Here is a 19,752-nt window from a genome sequence, read left to right on the forward strand (position 1 = left end):
GCAGCATGAGGGGGAAGTCGGTGGCCGACACACGCTAACTTCTCGAACAGAGGAGCCGGCGGGGGGGAGGGGGGGGTTTGCACGCTTGCAAAGCGGCTGCACTCTGGGGGTGTGACTCGGCTCCATTCCGTCCGCCCCTTGTGACCAGGCTAATGGGGAAACGCTGGCACTTTGCGGCAGGTCCGCCTGAGAGGCCGCGGGAGCACAAAGGGAATTGTTCCAACTGTCACCGATGTGGACGGGACAAAGGGCGTCTTTCTCGCTCAAACATCAGCCTCGGGACAAAGGCCTCATTATCCGGCCAGCCCGAGGTTTCAGGAGCCTACAGCAAGAGAGGCCTCTTGCCTCCAAGAAGTGGCCACATGTTCAACACGAGAATGTAGAAACATTTTTTTTACATTTACATTTACATTTATTTAGCAGACACTTTTCTCCAAAGCGACTTCCAATGAACACTGTGTAGTGTTATCAGCCCACACACCATATTTACCAAGGTCATTTACAATGCTAGATACACTACTTACAATTGGTCGCTCATCCATACATCAGTGGAACACACTCTCTCTGTCACTCACACACTATGGGTGAACCTGAACAGCATGTCTTTGGATTGTGGGAGGAAACCAGAGGACCCACAGGAAACCCACGCAGACACAGGGAGAACATGCAAACTCCACACAAAATAAAGAGATGTAGCGCACACGTTTGAGCAGCATAAAAAGCATATTAACCTTACAGAATGGACTCAGAAAGAAAGAGTGAAATAGACTATGTCTTAAAGAACAACCATAGTTATTGCTCTATTTGTCTATTACAGTGTGAAATTTCAGCATGAGTGCATCTGGGCCGCAGGCCTTCATCAGTGTTTGTACACACTGGTAAAATGTGTAAATAAATAACAAACATACAGACACTGTTGTGTGACATACAATTACACGTAACAGTAAAGACTGCTGGAAAAAAAACCTGGTGTACACTGACATCTGATTTCTAAAAAAGATGAACATTGCTATGCAGGTGCACAGAATGGAACACATAAGACACAATTGCCATGGTGTGTAATGTATGGCATGAAAGAATGTAAAACCCAGGACAACCAACTTCTGATGACTTTGGTTCTACTTTTGGGTCTGTCGCATACTCCGTGAACAGAGTTTAATTACCAGCTCATTATTGGGATGGGAGGCCCCAGCTATTTGGAGCCTGGCTGGCAAAGCGCCTTTGCTGGAGGACAAAGAGTGCGGCCCCTGTGTGGTCACTTCCTGGGGCCCGTCACAAGAATGGCCTCCTTTCAACGCTGCTTGTCTGGTGTCAAGAAAAATATTTTCCTTTAAAATTCCAGGCCGATTGTGTCAACGCCACAAACAGCTTTTTACACTCTTTCAGAGTCGATTTAGACGCGTGTTACCAAAGGGCATCTTCAAATGCATTATGATGTTTGCAGATTTCCCCATGTTACATCAAGAGCTCCCCAGAACCCTGTATCCTGGATAAATCATAAAACTTATGGTAGAGCCCACATTTATATGTCTTGGGCTTTCCATGCTCCGGCAGACAGCATCAGGCCCCCTCAACATTCTACACTTGCAAAGCAGACCTATCTCCCTTTATAGAAGCATCCCTGCTGAATAAACTCAAATAAGCACCCCAACAAGGTAAAGTAAAATTAAAAAAAAAAAAAAAAAACTTGATATTGTTGATTTTACTTTGTTGTTTTTTTTTTTTTGGTGGGGACTTTTTTCTCTTTGGTTAACTGCAAAGAAATGAATTGAATTCTTCCATTGATTCAAGCATGCCTCTTGCTCATTTCAATCACATAGGCTATTCATAGGGGAATAGGACTGAATATGCCTCCATGCTAATGCGGCTTTTCAGAGAACAGACACGACATTACTGGCTGTCCAGCTAACCTAAACTCTTCAGGGAACGAGGGCATTCAGACATCTTTTGAACTGCAGAATTTCTTATTTTTTGTGCTACATTCAGCTGTTTATCTGATAGATTAATAGGTAAGGGTGGCACGTTGTAATCCAGGGGATGAATGCATTTATGTTATTGGTGCTTTATCACAGGGGTGACATTGGGTCAGGATTAGACAACACAAAGCACATATTTTATTACGATTTAGCCGACGCCGCTGCACAAGGCGACTTACACCGTTAGACAATCAGCTTTACCATGATTCAGGTATTTATGCAGCCAGGTACTCTTAGTCTTACTGCATCTGTTTAAGGTGACCGTCTTGATAAATGACACTAAAGCAGGAGAGGGATTCCAACCAAGAACCTGCAGATTAGAGAATAACAGCCCTAAACACGACAACATTCCCTGTCATTTGGGGGAAATGAAGCAGTGATACCGTCGGATGGTTTAATAAACCTGTGCCACAAAAACCTATCCACCGGTACTTTATGCAACACAGAAGATTTTATGCATCATAATCATTCATTGAGGTGCACGTTTTGAACTTAAAGCACATAGAAATAAAAGAAAAGTGTGAAGGCACCTGCACAGGTAACAGTGAAGCACGTGACACCGCAAGCAAAGTGGCTCTGAACACATAAAGGACAAGTAATAAATGCAAACAGAGCTATAAGATCCAAAGACAGTGCTGAGAGAAGGCTGACTTGTGCCCACCCGGTGGAAAAGTGCAGAAACTACGTGTAAATATTTATTTCAAAATATATTTAAAATAGCTTCACTAAGTGCGTCCACCAAACAACAAAAATTTGGAAGAAGAAGAAGAAGAAATGAAGTTCCGTGGAGTGTCGTGATCTTTTCTTTCATACGAGGTTTAAGTTAATGGTGAAAACGTGCAAGATGGTAAAAAACACACCGAAGCGCGTTTTAGGGCTGGGAGGCGAAGATGTGTTCGCCGTGAGCCAATGAAAATGCGGCATCCCTGCAGGACGGACGACTGTTGCTAGGAGACAGAAGCATCCTTCGGCGCGCGCCGCCGTCCGCTCGGGACTGTTTTCATCGCAGCCGTCAGCGGAGTGTGAGCGCGCGGCGTCCGTGTGTATGTGTGTGTGTGTGTGTGTGTGTGCATCGTGGAGTGAGGGCTTGGAGAAAAGCAAGGACTGCAAAACTGAGCAGCATCTATCATCTAGCACAAGAGTTTAAATTTTTTAAAAAATTAAAAATTAAAAAAAACCTTGGGCATTGGATGGAAGACTTCTCCTGAGGATTAACGTCCATTCGAGGCAAGTCAAGTGTGAGTGAGATCTTTCAAACAATCGTCGAGAGTTTTTTTTAAGGAGTTAAACTCGCATAGCATAGGAGGAGGAGAATCAATTGTGCGGGAATCGATCGAGCGCGAGCTGAGTGACGATGGTACAAGTTGAGGGAACGAGAGGGACGCGGTCGCTCCTCGTGTTTTCGCGCATCTCCTATCGTCACTTTACTTTATCCATCCGACTCCGGCAAACCAACGCGCCCAAACGTCGCGCGACGATGCCAAGGGAAAGGCGCGCGCTGCACGTGCAGCCAGGAGGCGCCTCGCGTGCACGTCTTACCTACCTGAAGGAAGGTGATGCTCGTCTGTGTGGCGCACAGCTTTCAGGAGCTGCTGCCGGTGTAGTTGTTGTTGGGCGCGAAACAGGGGGAAGATTATTTGGGTGTTACATAAGCTGCGAGGAAGAGAGGAGCAGAGTAACTCCACTCCTAGAATTACTCGTGTTTCTACTCTTTCACTAAAATTGTCATGTAGCAGGACCTGGCTGCTCCAGCAGGTTCCTCAGCTGGCTTCGCAAGCTGGGATGTCAAAGAGCAGATTGCTCTGTCGCTCGCGTGTTCCCTCGGATGTTGTACGCTTGCTCTCGGACGCCAAGGGCGCTGACCCTTTGACACGCCTCACATTGGGTTCATTGAAGCCCATGAGCGGGAGCCTGGTACCGGGTTTCGCGCCGTGAATGTGGCCATCGGTTCTGCTCTCGTTCGTCATAACCCATCGGCAAACGTCTCTCTGACAGCAAAAGTCTTCTGTGAGACCCCTCAATGAGCAGGTGCTGGTGTAGTGCTCGAGGTAAGGGCTGCGTTTCGGTGCGACTCTTGTCTTGCATCTGAAGGTTCCTGGTTCAGATCCCACTCCTGTTGCAGCACCTTTGGTCACGGTACTTACCCTGAAGTGATACAGTAAGAATATCGTGCTGCACTGATGGATAAATCATTGTAAAATTGTATGATTTACCATGATAAGTGAGGAGTCAGAGGGCGATCATGACTGATGATTGATATTGACTGATATTGATTATTGTCTGTAGTGTATCTCCAAAGAGTGAACAGACACTGAAAACACAACCGAGAATTTGGAGGCACCGTGGTGCAAAGCCTTTAAGAGCAAGTTCACTTTATCATCCATATCCCAGCAATTCATCTTTTTGCCCATCTTCAAAGTTCAAATTTGACTGCTGCTTTATATTGACAAGAGCAAAAAAAAAAACAAAGAGTCGAGCATTTCTCATTTTTTGGGTAACTTATCAGAAATATTACTCTTTGTTAGACACTCGCAGTGTCACATTTTCAGATGTATTTGAGATGCAGAAGCACCTGAGTGTTTCCTCAGTGTATGATAATGATACATTATTTATGCCGGCACAGTATCTGCCAAGAATTATAATGCTGATTTCTCATGCCGTTTGGAGGTGGTGATATTTACGTGTTAAGTCTTTACACCATCGCTTTACATCATGAGGTTTCAAATCTCAGTGAGGGTGATAAACTAGAAGTGGATTAAAGCAGGACATTCTTCTTGCCTCTTATTAGGATTTTCTTTATCTTAAAGGAGCCAGATCAAGAGAACAGGCATTTCCATCTCATCCTGTATTCCTCACGTTTCTACAAGAAGAGAAAAAGGTGTGAACATTTCTTACGGAGAAATACCAAAAGATGTGAAGAGACAGTTTGGCACGCAGTAAGTGTAAAGCATAACGTGTCTGTATGTTGAAAACATAGGCTGTTGCTCATCGTTCACAGTAAAACAGGGCAAACACGGTTTCCATTAAAAGTGTTTTGCTTTAATGCCGGGAAGACTGACGGCTCTTTTGTGGCAAAATGTGAGGTGAGATATCTAAACTGTACGCTCTGCAGTGATTCTTTGAATGAGCACAGGGATCTTTTTTTTTTTTTAACAGTTTTCATTGTAATATTAAACACGTCTCATTTGTGCTTAATATTCAAACTCTTTTCCTTGACTTAATTTTTGAGACACTGTTTGAATGTTTCAGAGAGTCTCATGACATCATGTGGGTGCTGAACACATCTGCAGAGCTATGTTATCAGCTGCAAATACTGTATTAATTCTGATGCAGCCCTGTTTGCCACCGCGCTGTGTATCTAAAAGGAGAATCATTTCTCTTGCACTCCGGGCCATAGAAACGTTCACGGGCGCAATGCTGCCAAACACCTTGCGTGCTCCAAGTTCAACGGCCCATCGGAGAGATTGCATCCAGCAAATGAAGCAGGACTCAAGGTGGCATGTCATTGAAACGAGCCTCACACATGAATCAGAATCGCCGCTACTAATGGGCCCTTGTTATGGGAACTCGTGCCACGCATCCCATCTCGTCCCGGACGGCTTATCTGTCAGAAATGATGTGTGTGGGGTGGCCTTCGGAGAGATAAACAGGTCGGGCTCCTGCACCGGCCATCTCCACCCTGACAACGGCATGTGGAGCAGAGCTGCAGTACAGCTGCTCGCCATTCGAGAGCTGCTGTCTTTTAGATGTATCCGCACCGTGCAGTTTAAACATGGTGTTCTGGCCCCAGGCGAGCTTTCCATAATCGTCCAGGCACCAGCTACTTGACAAATGATCCTTGTGTGCATTTAGCTACAGGTATTTTGCATCAGTGCCTTGCCTCCCTGGTTTTGCCTGATTGTGCATCTGGGGTCACTGGTGTAGAGCTTTCTCTAGTGGAATCACACTTTTCAGAAGCTCATCGTTGCAGGTTCCTTCCCAGGAGGGAAACCGCTGTGCGGCCTTGGGAACGGTGCCTGTTACAGAACTGCCGTATAAATAGATACGCTGCAGCCTTAACTGGATGAGCGATGACTGAAATTGGATGGACGCCTGTGGATGGAGACATGAAAGGATACAATAGTTGAATTTTAAGGCATAGAAGGTGGTCAGGATAAGAGATTATGGTCATGAATATCACTTCCACATGAGGGATGCATACCAGGGACACTATGAGCCTTTTGTCCCCTTGAAGATCTTCACTCACGTCTGCCCGCATAGCAGCAGGCAGCCGCTCACCTGCTTTACTGATGTTTCCTATTAAAGACCAGCACTTTTTTGGAACAAGAATGACAGTTTTTGGGTACGTTTGGCCAGACTGGGGACAGACAGTGAGCTACAAAGCAGCAATCACCATATAAGCTGTTTTTTTAATTATACAGCCTTCTCATACTTTAGAAAGGTAATCTGTTTCTGAAAAACCCTTTCTAAGGTGAATTCCATAACTCATCGACACAATCACAGTTAGTCTCAATACGTGTAACTCAACACGTGTTTTACGTGTTCCTGATCCCCTGAAGTGTCAACCATTAATGCAAAATTGTCACCAAATCACATAAAAACAGACATGTTTATTTCAATAGATAACATAAAGCAGCACAGCAAAGCAGTCGCTCTGCTGACGCCATGGATAAAGCCAAAAACCGTGTCGAACCCTGTCACCACATAAAACTTATGGGATATACTAAGACTAAACCTGCCCTCATATTTACTGAAAGTCAGAAAGTACAATTCTATGTTTGTTTTTTTTCACTCATCAGTACAAGTAGACACTAATGGTAAAATCTGTAAACAGATGGGTAACTGGATTCTTATCTCCTGCCATACATCCTCGGTGAAAAAATTACAGTTTTTTGCCCATTGATGTTTTCGAATGAGTAGTTCAGGGTGAGCACCTTCCTCATAGGTCCCAGACAAGAAGCGGAAGAGCGACTGCAATTGAAAGCTGCAACTTCCAAGTCACAAGGCCATGTCGACAAATTCTGTGGATACCTCGCAGAGGACTTGGTCAGTGAGCGTAGCGCTCAAATCGCACTGTAGCTTCCTTAAGCCAGATGCTTTTAAATGGCAGAACAGAGACTCAGCAGTGACTGTTTCCTCTGTGGAAAGGGAGCTGCTTGATAAATTATGGAGCGGCACCTATCACCACGTACAGAGACCATGTAGAGCCCATCGGAGAAGCACACAGCATGACCACTTGGAGGGTTCGTCTCCAATGCGGGAGCACCTGTGCCCCACTGAGTGGGGTTCTGTAGTGTCGGTCAAAGGCAAAACACCAGTCACCAGTATAGTACACATCAGCATGAAAATAAGTTAATGAGGAATTGAATACGGCTTCATACTAAAGAGAAGTAGGACTGGATCCAAAGCCTTTTTTGTCATTTTGTTGTTTATCCATTGTAGGTTGGACTTCAACAAAGTGTCTTACAAATGTAATATATATAACAAGATTTAGTGGCGCAATCACATTGCATACTACAGTAGGGTCCTGCTGAGATGATGGAATTCTTTACACCCAAACAGTGCATGTCAGTGAGTTAATCCCCATCTTATCTTGCTGAGATTCAATGTGTGACATTTTGTCTATAGTTCTCTTTCACTCTGCATGCCAGTCTTACATTGAAAAGGGTTGCAAGGTCTGGTGTTGCAATTAAAAGGTCTATCAGCTGAGGGCAAGAGAAGCAAAAAAACTATTTAGGATTAGTATTTCTTAATCAACTGCAACTTAACAGGGCAGTTGCAGAGAACACATAAAAACACAGTGAAGCGTTTCATTCGTTTTCTGTCCTCGAAGGTTGCCCCACCTGTGGCTTTTCTGAGCTCAAGAAAGAAGTAGGAAATGAGGTTGTCTTTTGTCTCTGCGCCTTGGTTCTTCACGCCAGTCCAGCCAGCAATTGAACAAATTCCAGCCCTTTGAGCCAGACACAAAATCACGTACTAGTCAGAGCTCAAAATGCATTGCTAGAATAATCAAATTCAGCATTTTAAATGTTACTGTCATCATTTTCTGTCATTATATCAGTCTGGCATAGGGTTCCAGAATGGGATAGCATTCTAGAACATCCTGCATTCCATAAGGGGACGCTATTTGAAAACTGGCTTTTGCACTGTAATATACTGGCGTTCTACATTTATTTATTTGCTTATTTATACAACTCTTTCCTCCAAAATGAGTCATAGTGTTAACCTACTTTCAATGATTTATCCATTTTGACAGCTGGGTAATTTTTACTGGAGTAATTTGGAGTAAGTACTTGCTCAAGGACAATAGAGTAGGAGGAGGGATTCGAACCTGAATCCTTGAAGTGCAAGGCAGAAGCTGTATCTTCTAGCCCCCCTGCTGCTCCATCATTGGCAAGCTTCATTCTTCTTCCAGCAGTTGTGTGCTTGATCATCTCCATCTGCCAGTCAAGCTCATCCATCCTTTCACCCTCCCCATAAATTGTTTTTTCTATCATGGAAATGTGTACTATGTTCAAAACACTTCAGCACGGTATATATCAGTTACCGTTGTATCGAAATTGTTTATCTGCATGATTATTGCATGCAGGAAAACCATAATACATCGGATAGTGATAGCATTTCCCATGAGGCTTTTGGTGCTTTTGTAACCATGCAGTTTAATGGCCTATTTGCAAGTAACTGCACAGTCAAGAAGTTCAAAATAAGGTTCCTCAATTTGGCTTGTTACGCCTTAGAGCTGTTATCTAGTTAGAAGGTCCCAGGCTAATCTCTTTTCCCATCCTTGCACTTTCAGCATCTCTTAGAGGGCCAGGACAGCTCCCTTGGGCCCATTTAGAAGTTTGCTTACAAATCCTAATTGAAACACATCTCCAGTTCGCGAGAGATGTGGAACATTTTCAGGGCTTCGCTCCGTAGAGGTCCGAACTGTGAGAACATCACATCGTTGTCCTTTGGGTGTTTCTTTGTTTTAGTGTCGACCTCCTGCTGCTTTAATCACCACATCCGCATAAAAAGCAAATCTAGACCGTTATCCCCAAATAATGTTTCTACAGGTCTAATTCATTCTTACTAGATCCTATATTATTTCAACTAACAAGTATAAATTAATTTTTACATTATCCATTGTATTTACTGATGGACATTTGATCAATAGCTTCTTTCCTGACGTCAGAGCAGCTAACCTTTAAATGTCTGGCAAACAAATCCCTAATTAGCCCACAATGCACTTGGTGAGCGGGTTATGTGTGCGTTTGCCAAATTTGGGAGTGCTTAAGGAACCGCTGATTTCGCTCCCTTTGGTCGCGGGCTGAGATACCCTCACTAGCTCGGCTTCACTTTAAAAGAGGCTTTGCGATTTGCCCCTTACCATGCAGGAAGAAACTGTCGCAGGCCTCATCGTTTCGTACTCCGAAGCGCTGCACCGACACCAGTTTTGACACCTATTCTAAAGCACAAAACAAGCATTTTAGTTCCCTCTCCCGTCGCACCCTATTTACAAACCAATGGCATTTCAAAACTGCTGTAAGAACTGATTTATGAATATTTAATAGTAGCTCTCCATTTGTGAGTTCCAGTGCCGAGATCCGGGAGCATCAGATAAGTTTTTGCTTATTTATTTATTTTTTATTTGCTCAGAATCTCTGTCCTAGACGTGCTATGTAATCTTTCAGGCGGCATATTTAAATAAGAACTGATAGACTGGTTTAAATAAGCAATTTTAAATTTTTTAAAATTCTGCTCACAGAACATAGGCAGACAGGTGATAAGTTGAAAATAAGGGTTCACATTTAAAATATGTGGTTTTTATCACGATTAGAGAATGGCTTCAACTTGGTAGACTACATGTATAAATATATTGCGAGTTTATTACCCATAGGTTTTTCCAAAGCTGCTAGAAATCCACTGCATAGCAGTTTGAAAAGTGCAGTTTCAGATTGTACATTTACCTGTGTGAAATAACTGCACCTCCATATCAGAGCCTCAACCACTTTGTCACTGGATTTTTTTGCATATTTTTTGTATGAAATAATATCTAGCACTGTCCCGTGAAAGGAACTGACTTATCTCCCACTGTCAAATAAGCATCTTGGCTGCCAAAAAAGCCCTCTGTAATCACTATCGCAAATGGCAATTTTCTTTTGCCTAAATGAAGAGCCTTCTTCTATAGTGCATTCAATTTCAGAGAGCCTCAGGATTTCTTTATTCTTTTTCATGTAACTGTCCTAAAAGGCTGTGTTAAGTGAGCGCATTGTATCACGGAAATTGTAACATTCACACTACCAGGGCATCCATCCATTTGCGTGTTCCACTGAAAAGTGTCCGCTCTGTGTGTGTGTGAGACGAGTGACGGAGCCGTGTAAGGCCTGGCTGTGTCAGTTCAGTCACAGCCTGAACCCTGCAAAAAGGCAAGGAAACAGCAGAGTGGCTCAAAGGATGGTTCATGTCCCTGCTCTTCACACTGTCAAAGTGGCCAAGTGTACAAAGCGATGTTCAAACATAAACATGTATACAGACAGACTTTTAGCACTTTTGTGGCTTTTATGCTGGATCAGCTTCTCATTGCAATTTCTTGCCTTTATCAACTGTTTTACAGCATCAGTGCAAGTAAGGCTCCTTTCAGCAAGGGAATAATAGCAAGTTCCCTTGTGGGATTTGAACCAACAAGCCTTCAGATGATATGCTGAAGTACCACACTAATGCATCAGTGTTCTGTCTTTTGGCACTTCATTAGTGAATCCAGCAACAGAATAGAAATATGGGAGACAAAGGAAATATACTTGGCACATTTTTTGGATGTACTTGACAAGTTACACTAAAAATCATCAAAGAAAGTCAAGGAATCTCAGGATGTCTAAAAAAGAAGTATTAATGAGCAAGTGTTCTGCACTCAGTGTATTGCGAGTCACTAAATGCAAGGCATTTTTATTAGACATTCTTCTAATTACCACTTAATTTTTTTAATATATTCTAAAGCTTACACATGTAATTCTAATTAATGTAGATTGGTGCATTAGGATTCATAGTGGCTCCCATTAACGCATGATGAAGAATAGATTTCATCTCCAGTGAAAAGTAAATTCATTGTCTTGGTTAAATGTTTTATTTTTTTTATAATGAATCTGTTCAATTCCACTTATAAGTGTGATTTAAAAAACAAAAAGGAAAAACCGTGCAAAGGAAGGTTTGGTGTCCATAATTCATTTTTTGTGGACTACATATCTTACCAAAGTGACCTTTATCTGAACTCAGACTAAGCAGGGGGCAGATTTTGATCTTGGAGATGCTTCAGGCAATATTGTACGTATATTTTTATTATTTTACTTAAAAAACATTTGTGTCCAGAGTGCTTCCAAGACTGAAATAACTTTACAAGGCCAGCATGCTTTGACCCATTCGTGCAGGTGCTTTCAGTGGAATTCCGGAAGCTTCTCAGTTTTAAGGGTGCCGTACCAATGTCCTGCCCCAAGGTAGCTCAATACACTTCTGAAGATCTTCCAGAGTGCCCGCTAAGAATCAAATTAAACTGTCCTCCTAGCACTCCTGGATAAGTTGCTCTCATTTGTTTCATTGTTGCTTTTTTATGGGGCTGTCAGGCATTTCATGTATGTAGGATGTATCATAGGAAGCAAAGAAAATAAATAATCAATGTATTAAATAAATAATAGGAAATAAAGCTCTTGTGGTAAAAATGTACTATTTAAACATGTATGCTGACTCTTTCCTGTTCTTCCAGGTTTCTCTGGTGATCATGACATGCAGCAGGACGTGCTAACTTGACAATTCAACTGTTTGGTCAGGTAAATTATGTATACAGCTCCACATTTCAGATTGTTCTATGATATTATTGCCTTATTATTGTTTGGATCAATTGGTTTTATTTCTATGCTCACTAGGCATATAATGAGTTTTCTTTCTCTCCTAACACAGCAGTACTTTTTCTTGTTTTATAGGCATGAACATCTGAAATTGTCTAATATACTGTATATGTGATAGGCTTCATCCCATCTGTCTCACTATTAAATAAAATGAAATAAATAGTATTTGATCTGTTTGAGCAACAAAATATTAATCTTAACAGCCTTCTAAACTTTCTTACAGCTGCTTTATTTCTGGTTTACACAACCATGACCACTAATGTATTTGAGGCAATAATTAACCTTGCGGTCTTGGAATGAAGTTTGTTCAAAATTTTTAATTATATAATCACATCCGCTGAGAGTTGTTTCGTTCATTAGATGCCAGCTTCTCTTGAAAAGGACACAGAACTATGATAGGAAACTATTTTCAAAAGAAAACCACTGCAATGAGAACAGGCTGTGGTCAAGAAGGCTTAGCAGGGCACGAAGAACACGTCTTCTACAATTACGTCCAAGGGTGGAAATAGATCTTGTTTATATAGTTGGCATATGTCAGAATGATCTGAAAATTCAAGATCTTGTGTCTGAACTGCATGGTTAACCATACGTGAAATGTGCTACAGCGCAGCAGAACGGAGCTGCTTACCCAGCTCGTTGAACAGGATGTACAGTGTGTATGAAGTGTTCTCAGAATATGGAACAGAGGTTCCGCATTCATTATAAAAGCTCCTTGACTGCAATACCCCAGAGAGCCAAGTCCAGCGTCCCTCAAGATGTCATTTTAAACAATGCATGGGCAATGAATTAGTTTTGTAATATCTTATTTCATGTGTCCTTTGGTATATATTACAGTTTTGCTCCTCTGAGACCTCCCAGTGCTCATCCAAGGGGAAACTTACATCAAGGGAAGGGGAAGCCCACCCAAACGAAAGTGTGCTTTGTCTCATTCGGGGTCTGCCTTCACATATGTTGTTTTAAACATGCGGATTGAAGGGTTTGATGTCATTAAAATATAATGCCCCATCACTTTTTTTAACAACGGCAGATGCCCCCGTGATATGTATATGTTGCTGTGGATACGCTGCTCCATTAGCAGCAACATGTACATGCATACCACAAGTGTGCTTGTTGGCAAATGAGAAACGGGCGATGGGCGACAGAACAATGACAGAAGACTTCTCTGAAAACAGAAAGCATGTTCATTAACATGCAATGCAGGCCAGCACCGAGAGCAGAAACGCAACACATTTTTTTAACCCTGGGGCGCAGAGGGTATTTAATTCCAATCAAGCTGATGCAAGGTTCCGCATGCCAAAATAAATAATTATTTTTCAAGAAGAGCAAAGCTGAATTATGTGTTGTGTAGCCTGGAATACTTTTGTATCTTGATATTAAATTAAATAAAGGCACTCAGCATGAATTCATGGGTCAGATACCTTGACTTTTTTGGGTGTTAATGATGAAAACAGTGGTTTGATGCTTTAAAGCAAAATGACTTACACTATATGATCCTATATAAAATATCAAGTGGTTCGGGACAATGACTTGTCAAGATGATCAAAACATTTTAATGATTTGATGTTGTCACCGATCTCTGTTGTCTGTGGTTTTCTCAAGTGAATCAAGTCAGGACTGGGCTTTAAAAAGCTTTCAAGTTAGTAACGCGGCACAATCCGAGTTCATACAAAAGCTGAGCTAATGCAAGAGTACTTTGCAGTGTCCGCAGTGCCTACAGTTTATGTTCCCACAGCTTCTTGTAAAATCAGAACTTTCCCAGAGGCGCTTCTGAGCAACGGCTAGCGACACAACATTTTTCTCTGCTTTTGTATCTTATGCAGTCCTGTACAAGATGTCGGTCTAATTGGATGTGTTAGTGTCCGTTTGGGTTTATATTTAATGCAGGAAAAGTTCCTTCTTTTATGCCTAATGCAGTTTATCCCTGAGTGCCCTCTGGGCGGCATAGCCTTGGGTCTCAGTGTGGAATCACAGTAGAGTACAGTGTTACCCCTCGGTTGCAATATAAACCCAATGTTCCATTCATTCCCTGTAAATATATATCATGCATCTTTCTCAATAAAGTTTTGTTTATCCTCAGTACAGAATCACCAGTCTAGCAAAACAGACACGATGAAGACGGAAGAGATGTTGCGGCGCACCAATGCATCCCCAATCAGACGATCTATGAAAAGAAGTGGGATTAAGGCAGCTTTGCCAGGTTTCCAGATGAAAACACAAAGCATACTACAGCCTTTGATCTCAGCCCATTTATCCCTGCATCGCCACTGGCTACCGCGGGCCTTATGTAAAATGCGACAGAGAAAGTCGAAATATTTATTTTAGGAATGGAAGAGATCTCAAAGCAGTGTATGCAACCCAGATGTTATCAGACTGCTATGGCTGGGCTGGAGTTTTACCCTGGTAACAACAACACGCGTTTGGTTCGGATACCTACTTGGTGCTTACGCAGCTGTACAATCCGATGTAAGGGCAGTCATCATTTTAAGAGCGAAACAACATTAATGCTGCTTATAGGTTTAAACAAAGGTTTGCCTGGTAGGCTTTCATGCCACAAAGATTTTGCTATTGTAGCAAAACCAAACTACAGTACTGGATGTTGGATTTAGACTCCACAGAAGTAGCTTGCATAGCTCCACCTCACTCTCCAGTCTCACTCAATAGTGCTTTAACTTTGGGGGTTAACAGTTTTACCGTTTAATCTGGTGCAATAACTAATGTGGAATTGAAAGTAGTTCCTTTCCTCTCCTCTTCTCTTTAGTGTCACCCTTGACTGATGTTGATTCACTGTCTTGTAGGTCTCCAGTGGAAGCCCATGCATCTCCATCCTCCATGTTTTCCCGGACAGGACACTCAGTAGCTCTTCCACGAAGGCTATGCGGAAGTTGACCCTGCCCTGATGCCCTTTAATGCCTAACATCCCACAAGCCTCTTCCCTTCTCTCAGCAATGCCACCACACCTTCAGACGCTGCTCCTGGTAGCACTGTCCAGTGGGCCCCTTCTATCACATGGTGACTCCAGTTTTGCCAGGAAGGAGATCAAGATCGATGGCGACCTGGTCTTAGGTGGGCTGTTCCCGGTCCACGAGAAGGGTGCCGGCATGGACGAGTGCGGCCGCATCAACGAGGGTCGTGGGATCCAGCGCTTGGAAGCCATGTTGTTTGCCATCGATGAGATCAACCGAGACCCAGCACTGCTGCCCGGCGTGGTGCTAGGTGTGCATATTCTGGACACCTGCTCACGTGACACCTATGCCCTGGAACAGGCGCTGGAGTTCGTCAGGGCCTCGCTCACCAAGGTGGATGACACCGAGTTCATCTGCCCTGACGGGTCATATGCCCTGCAGGACAACAGCCCGCTGGCCATAGCCGGAGTCATCGGGGGCTCCTACAGCAGTGTCTCCATACAGGTAATGGCACAGCACTGTGACGCTCACAACATCCATATAACTGTGCTTTAAAAATGATACAAAATAATGCTATATAAAATCATTGCAGATCATCTGAGCAGTGTCATCATTATATCTTATACTTATGGTCCCCAGCTTACAATGGGACTCCTTTCTAAGAGCCCCGTGGCAAGTCGAGTCAATTCTGTCATGTCGAAATTCCCCTTATATGAACCATACGGATATATGAGCAATTAGCATGCATGGAAGCTCCATAAAGCTATTTGCTATATTTTTTTCACAAATTTCACACACTATTTGTGCTAAAATACTGCCAGCATATAATAATAATAATAATAATAATAATAATAATAATAATAATAATAATAATAATAATAATATAGAGTAATGGTAGAACAGAATTATAACTATATTTCATGCTGTGCTATTATTTTCACTTTCATTTCTAAATGTTTTTTTTTACACATTTTCTCTTCAGCAGCACCAGAATACTCACTGTTTTTGCTTATTAGCCATTTTAAATAAAATTGAAACTTGAAGTGAATCAGAAGAAAAAAATTTTGAACAAAATGTAATTGCTGATAGACATACTGACTGAGTCGATAAGAAATGTGGTGCGTTGAATTTATTGTATGGTAGATGGAACGGTCGTTGTTAGACATTATTCAACGAGAAAACGTTGGTACTCGAAAATGGTACAGTAAAATTAAAGGCAAGTCCGAGTGATCACGAGTTGCGTATTTTGTCATTCAAGGACTACCCATGTTTAACTCAGGTTGTGCGTTAAAGTTCAGCTTTCTCCCCTTGTACTGTGACATTAATCCAAACAGGTTTGGTATCCTCTGGGAATTGTTTTGAAATTGTAAAAATGCCTGGTAATAAGATCTGAATCTCATTACCGGTTAGCGGACAGTAATGACAGTGACCTACTTACTTCTTGCCCAGGCCTCCTAAGAGCTCAGCTCAGTTGTGCGACGACATGGGACCTTTACTCCACAAACTACAAACTGACTGGTGCATTATTCACTAGCGCTGCATAGGCAAGTGTTTACTCACCACCGTCCGTCCGTTTCCCCCACGTAGCCCCACCACTCCCACGTCCCAGTCCTGTTCTCCAAAACTGGCTCTTTCTTACCTCCATCATTACTGTGCTACATGCTGCTGCTTTCTAGTATCTCTTGCAGCAGCACAGCAGGGAGGGGGTAATGAGTGCAGTTGTATGGGGGAGGGTGGAATTTGCATAGTTTTGCATAAAATCCCCACATTCCCATCGCTGTACCAGCACAAAGGACCCCCCCTCCACATTTTATCTCCTTTTGGATCCCTAATCTTTTCACTATTCAAGACATGGAAACCCCATTGCTGGTGGTGCGTCAAGTTAATCCTGACCTGAGCAGACTCTTCTGTTAAATAGCCCTTGTTGTCCCTCACGCATCTTTCATCACGAACAATTAGCCATTATTCTCCTCAGATGATGTTTACTGTTGTTTTCCCCTGCTCTCCGCAGGCAGCTGTGGGTGCAAGAGTGGGCCGACTTTATTGTTGTACTTCCGAGAAGACCTTTCTTCAGAGTGTAGAGCATGCTTTAATTATTTGGTGCTGAATCGGGCATAGTAAAATGCTCATGGATGACGATAGTTTGCATAACATTTTATGGTTTAAACATAAAGATTACACTTGTAGATTACCATTTTCCATTTTCCAGTTTCTCTAACTGCACATCCAGTTAGGGCCACAGTGGTCCAGAGTCTGGCCCGGAAGCACAAGGTGTGATGCAGGGCACAATATGAACAGGGTGCCAGTTCATTACAGGACTGGCCTTAGGTTTTTAATTCATAGGTTTTGATTTCCTTTACTTTCACTATCAACCTTTTTTGAGTCCTTCCTTATAATAATTGTCAGGACTCAGTCATGTGATAACCCACAGGGCTTCGGTACCACTGGGTAGTGCGTGTGCTCATACCGTAAGAGCTCTGTAAAAAAGTGAACTAATTGAAGAAATACCAAGCAAAAAAACATCTATGGTCCAATTTCAAAGTGCTTATATGATTTAGTCATATTACCCTGCAAAGGCCCTAACCCTGTTCTTCACAGAGTATGGAATGCTCTCTGTAAAGCATAATAAGTCTTACAAGTTCATGTAAATCCATTGTATTATTTTCTAGCTTGTAAAAACTTGTTTCATAGTTGTGAGAGGCACAGCTTTGATTATATGAAACTACTGTTATCTGGTTTAAAAAATGGTCATGGAGAATATTAGATCAGTTAAACACTGCATTAGAAGAACAGCCATCCCTAATTCACAATGAAATGATTTATTGATTATGCACTTTGTCTCTAGGTTGCCAACTTGCTGAGGCTGTTCCAGATCCCCCAGATTAGCTACGCCTCCACTAGTGCCAAGCTGAGTGACAAGTCCCGATATGACTACTTTGCCCGGACAGTCCCTCCCGACTTCTACCAAGCTAAGGCCATGGCAGAGATCCTTCGCTTTTTCAACTGGACCTACGTATCCACAGTGGCATCTGAGGGAGACTATGGAGAAACAGGCATCGAGGCTTTTGAGCAGGAGGCCCGGCTGCGGAACATCTGCATTGCCACCTCTGAAAAGGTGGGCCGCTCCAATTCCAAGAAGTCATACGATGCTGTCATTCGGCAGCTGCAGCAGAAACCCAACGCCCGGGTGGCCGTGCTCTTCATGCGCAGTGACGATGCCCGTGAGCTACTGGCCGCTGCCAGCCGCCTCAATGCTTCCTTTACTTGGGTTGCTAGTGATGGTTGGGGGGCTCAAGAGAGCATTGTCAAGGGCCAAGAGACAGTGGCTAACGGTGCCATCACATTAGAGTTGGCGGCCCACCCTGTGGAGGAGTTTAACCGCTACTTCCAATACCTGAACCCAGTCAACAATAGGCGCAACCCCTGGTATAAAGACTTCTGGGAGCAGAAGTTCCAGTGCTCCCTGGGAGGGGATGGTGGACGCAAGCCTTGTGGGAAACACCTGGCCATCGACAGCTCCAATTTTGAGCCAGAATCTAAAATCATGTTTGTAGTGAATGCAGTCTATGCCTTAGCCCACGCTCTACACCGCATGCAGCGGACCTTGTGCACCAACACCACGCAGCTCTGCGATGCCATGAAGCCACTGGATGGACGGAAGCTCTACAGGGACTACCTGCTCAACATCAACTTCCGGGGTATGTTCTCGTTGGAGTATCCCAAGGGTTGGGGGATTCTTCTGAGTCTTTAACATTAAGACACCCGGTAGGAACGGTAGGAGAACAGCTTGCAGGAAATAAAATTGAAAAACCAATGATATGCATCAGAAGTTTCCTGATAAAAAATTCACAAATCATTTTATTAACATGCAAATGTGTTTGAAAAGTTCACGTTTGTGCAAAAGGTTTAAAGTTCAGGGTCGCACATGCTTCGCACTTCACGGCAGGTGACTACTGGAAACCCAAACTTGCAATAAACTCCTCACCACACACACTCTGAGACACACATGCTTGTGGGAATGCGGTCTCAGCCTTGCAGTTGGGCGGGAGAAGAGTTGCTGTATTGCAGAACGAGAGGAAGAGAGAGAGAGAGAGAGAGAGAGAGAGAGAGAGAGAGAGAGGGCGGTGGGGGAGTGGGATGGCATGCGTCAGCACGATTCCCTTTGAAATCCCCCATCTTCGGATTTCAAGCAGCAAATCAAAAGGGTGTGGGGGTGCCGTCTAGGATGATAGCGCCTGGCAGCCTGCAGTTCTCACAAACGATATCGGTTTCTCCGCGTAGACGGGCCCACTGGGCCTCAGAGATGTGGGCCACATGCTTCGCCCCCCTTTTTCCCTCCCGCCCCCACATTTGGTCCCAGTTACCTGTTCCAGCCTTTCTCAGTTCTCAGTCATACTGATCATCTGCGTGTGCGGTGTAGGTGAGCACTTTAGAAAGCACTCCAAACTTGGCTTTAAGGTATAGATGCATTAAACCATTCAGCTTTTGCATCATTTCACCAGCAGTGTTTCAAAACTCCCCCTCTGCGAAGAACATGATGAGGGTGATGCCGGCAATGAAGAAGATGCAACTGCCTTCTGCCCACAGGGCTGTGCCTGTGCTCATGAAACTTTACAGAGCAGTGTGTGTTAAAGTTCTGTCCTACTGACTGGCTTTCATCTCTGATGGGAAAAGTTCATGTTCACCCTCCCTTCCTTTGCAAAAATGACCTTTAGAACTAATGCATAAATATTTGAACGACTTCCATACGTTTGAAGCAGCAGAGGATTACAAAAGAGAAGGAAACAGTCTTGCTCGTATTTCATGGGCCTCCTTTTAAATGCTCAGTGTGTTATGGCACTTTGTATACAGGAGATGAGCTGCAAAATCGACGTGTAATGAAACTACGTAGGACAATACGGATGCACTTATTGCAGTAGCTTTTGGTAGAAATAGATGACCAAGAGATGGTGCAAACAGAATTATAGGAAATAATAGAATGTAATCATAGATGTA

General features: G+C 43.2%; 1 protein-coding gene across 2 annotated transcripts in view; it reads left to right on the forward strand.

Moving 5' to 3' along the window:
* The first annotated feature begins 3,017 nt into the window (after positions 1–3,017).
* LOC108921125 (metabotropic glutamate receptor 3-like) overlaps positions 3,018–19,752 on the forward strand; it is a 28,899-nt gene continuing 12,164 nt past the window's right edge. The window contains exons 1-5 of one of the 2 annotated variants that reach the window (XM_018730428.2): positions 3,955–4,024; positions 4,784–4,912; positions 11,713–11,776; positions 14,650–15,261; positions 17,603–18,455. In XM_018730428.2, coding sequence (XP_018585944.2) covers positions 14,761–15,261; positions 17,603–18,455 — 1,354 coding nt within the window. In that variant the 5' untranslated portion in view covers positions 3,955–4,024; positions 4,784–4,912; positions 11,713–11,776; positions 14,650–14,760. Of the gene's footprint in view, positions 3,215–3,954; positions 4,025–4,783; positions 4,913–11,712; positions 11,777–14,649; positions 15,262–17,602; positions 18,456–19,752 lie in introns of those variants that run through there. The other variant, XM_018730429.2, reaches the window with a different exon arrangement.

This window comes from Scleropages formosus, chromosome 5 (assembly GCF_900964775.1).
Source record: "Scleropages formosus chromosome 5, fSclFor1.1, whole genome shotgun sequence".
Classification (NCBI taxonomy): domain Eukaryota; kingdom Metazoa; phylum Chordata; class Actinopteri; order Osteoglossiformes; family Osteoglossidae; genus Scleropages; species Scleropages formosus.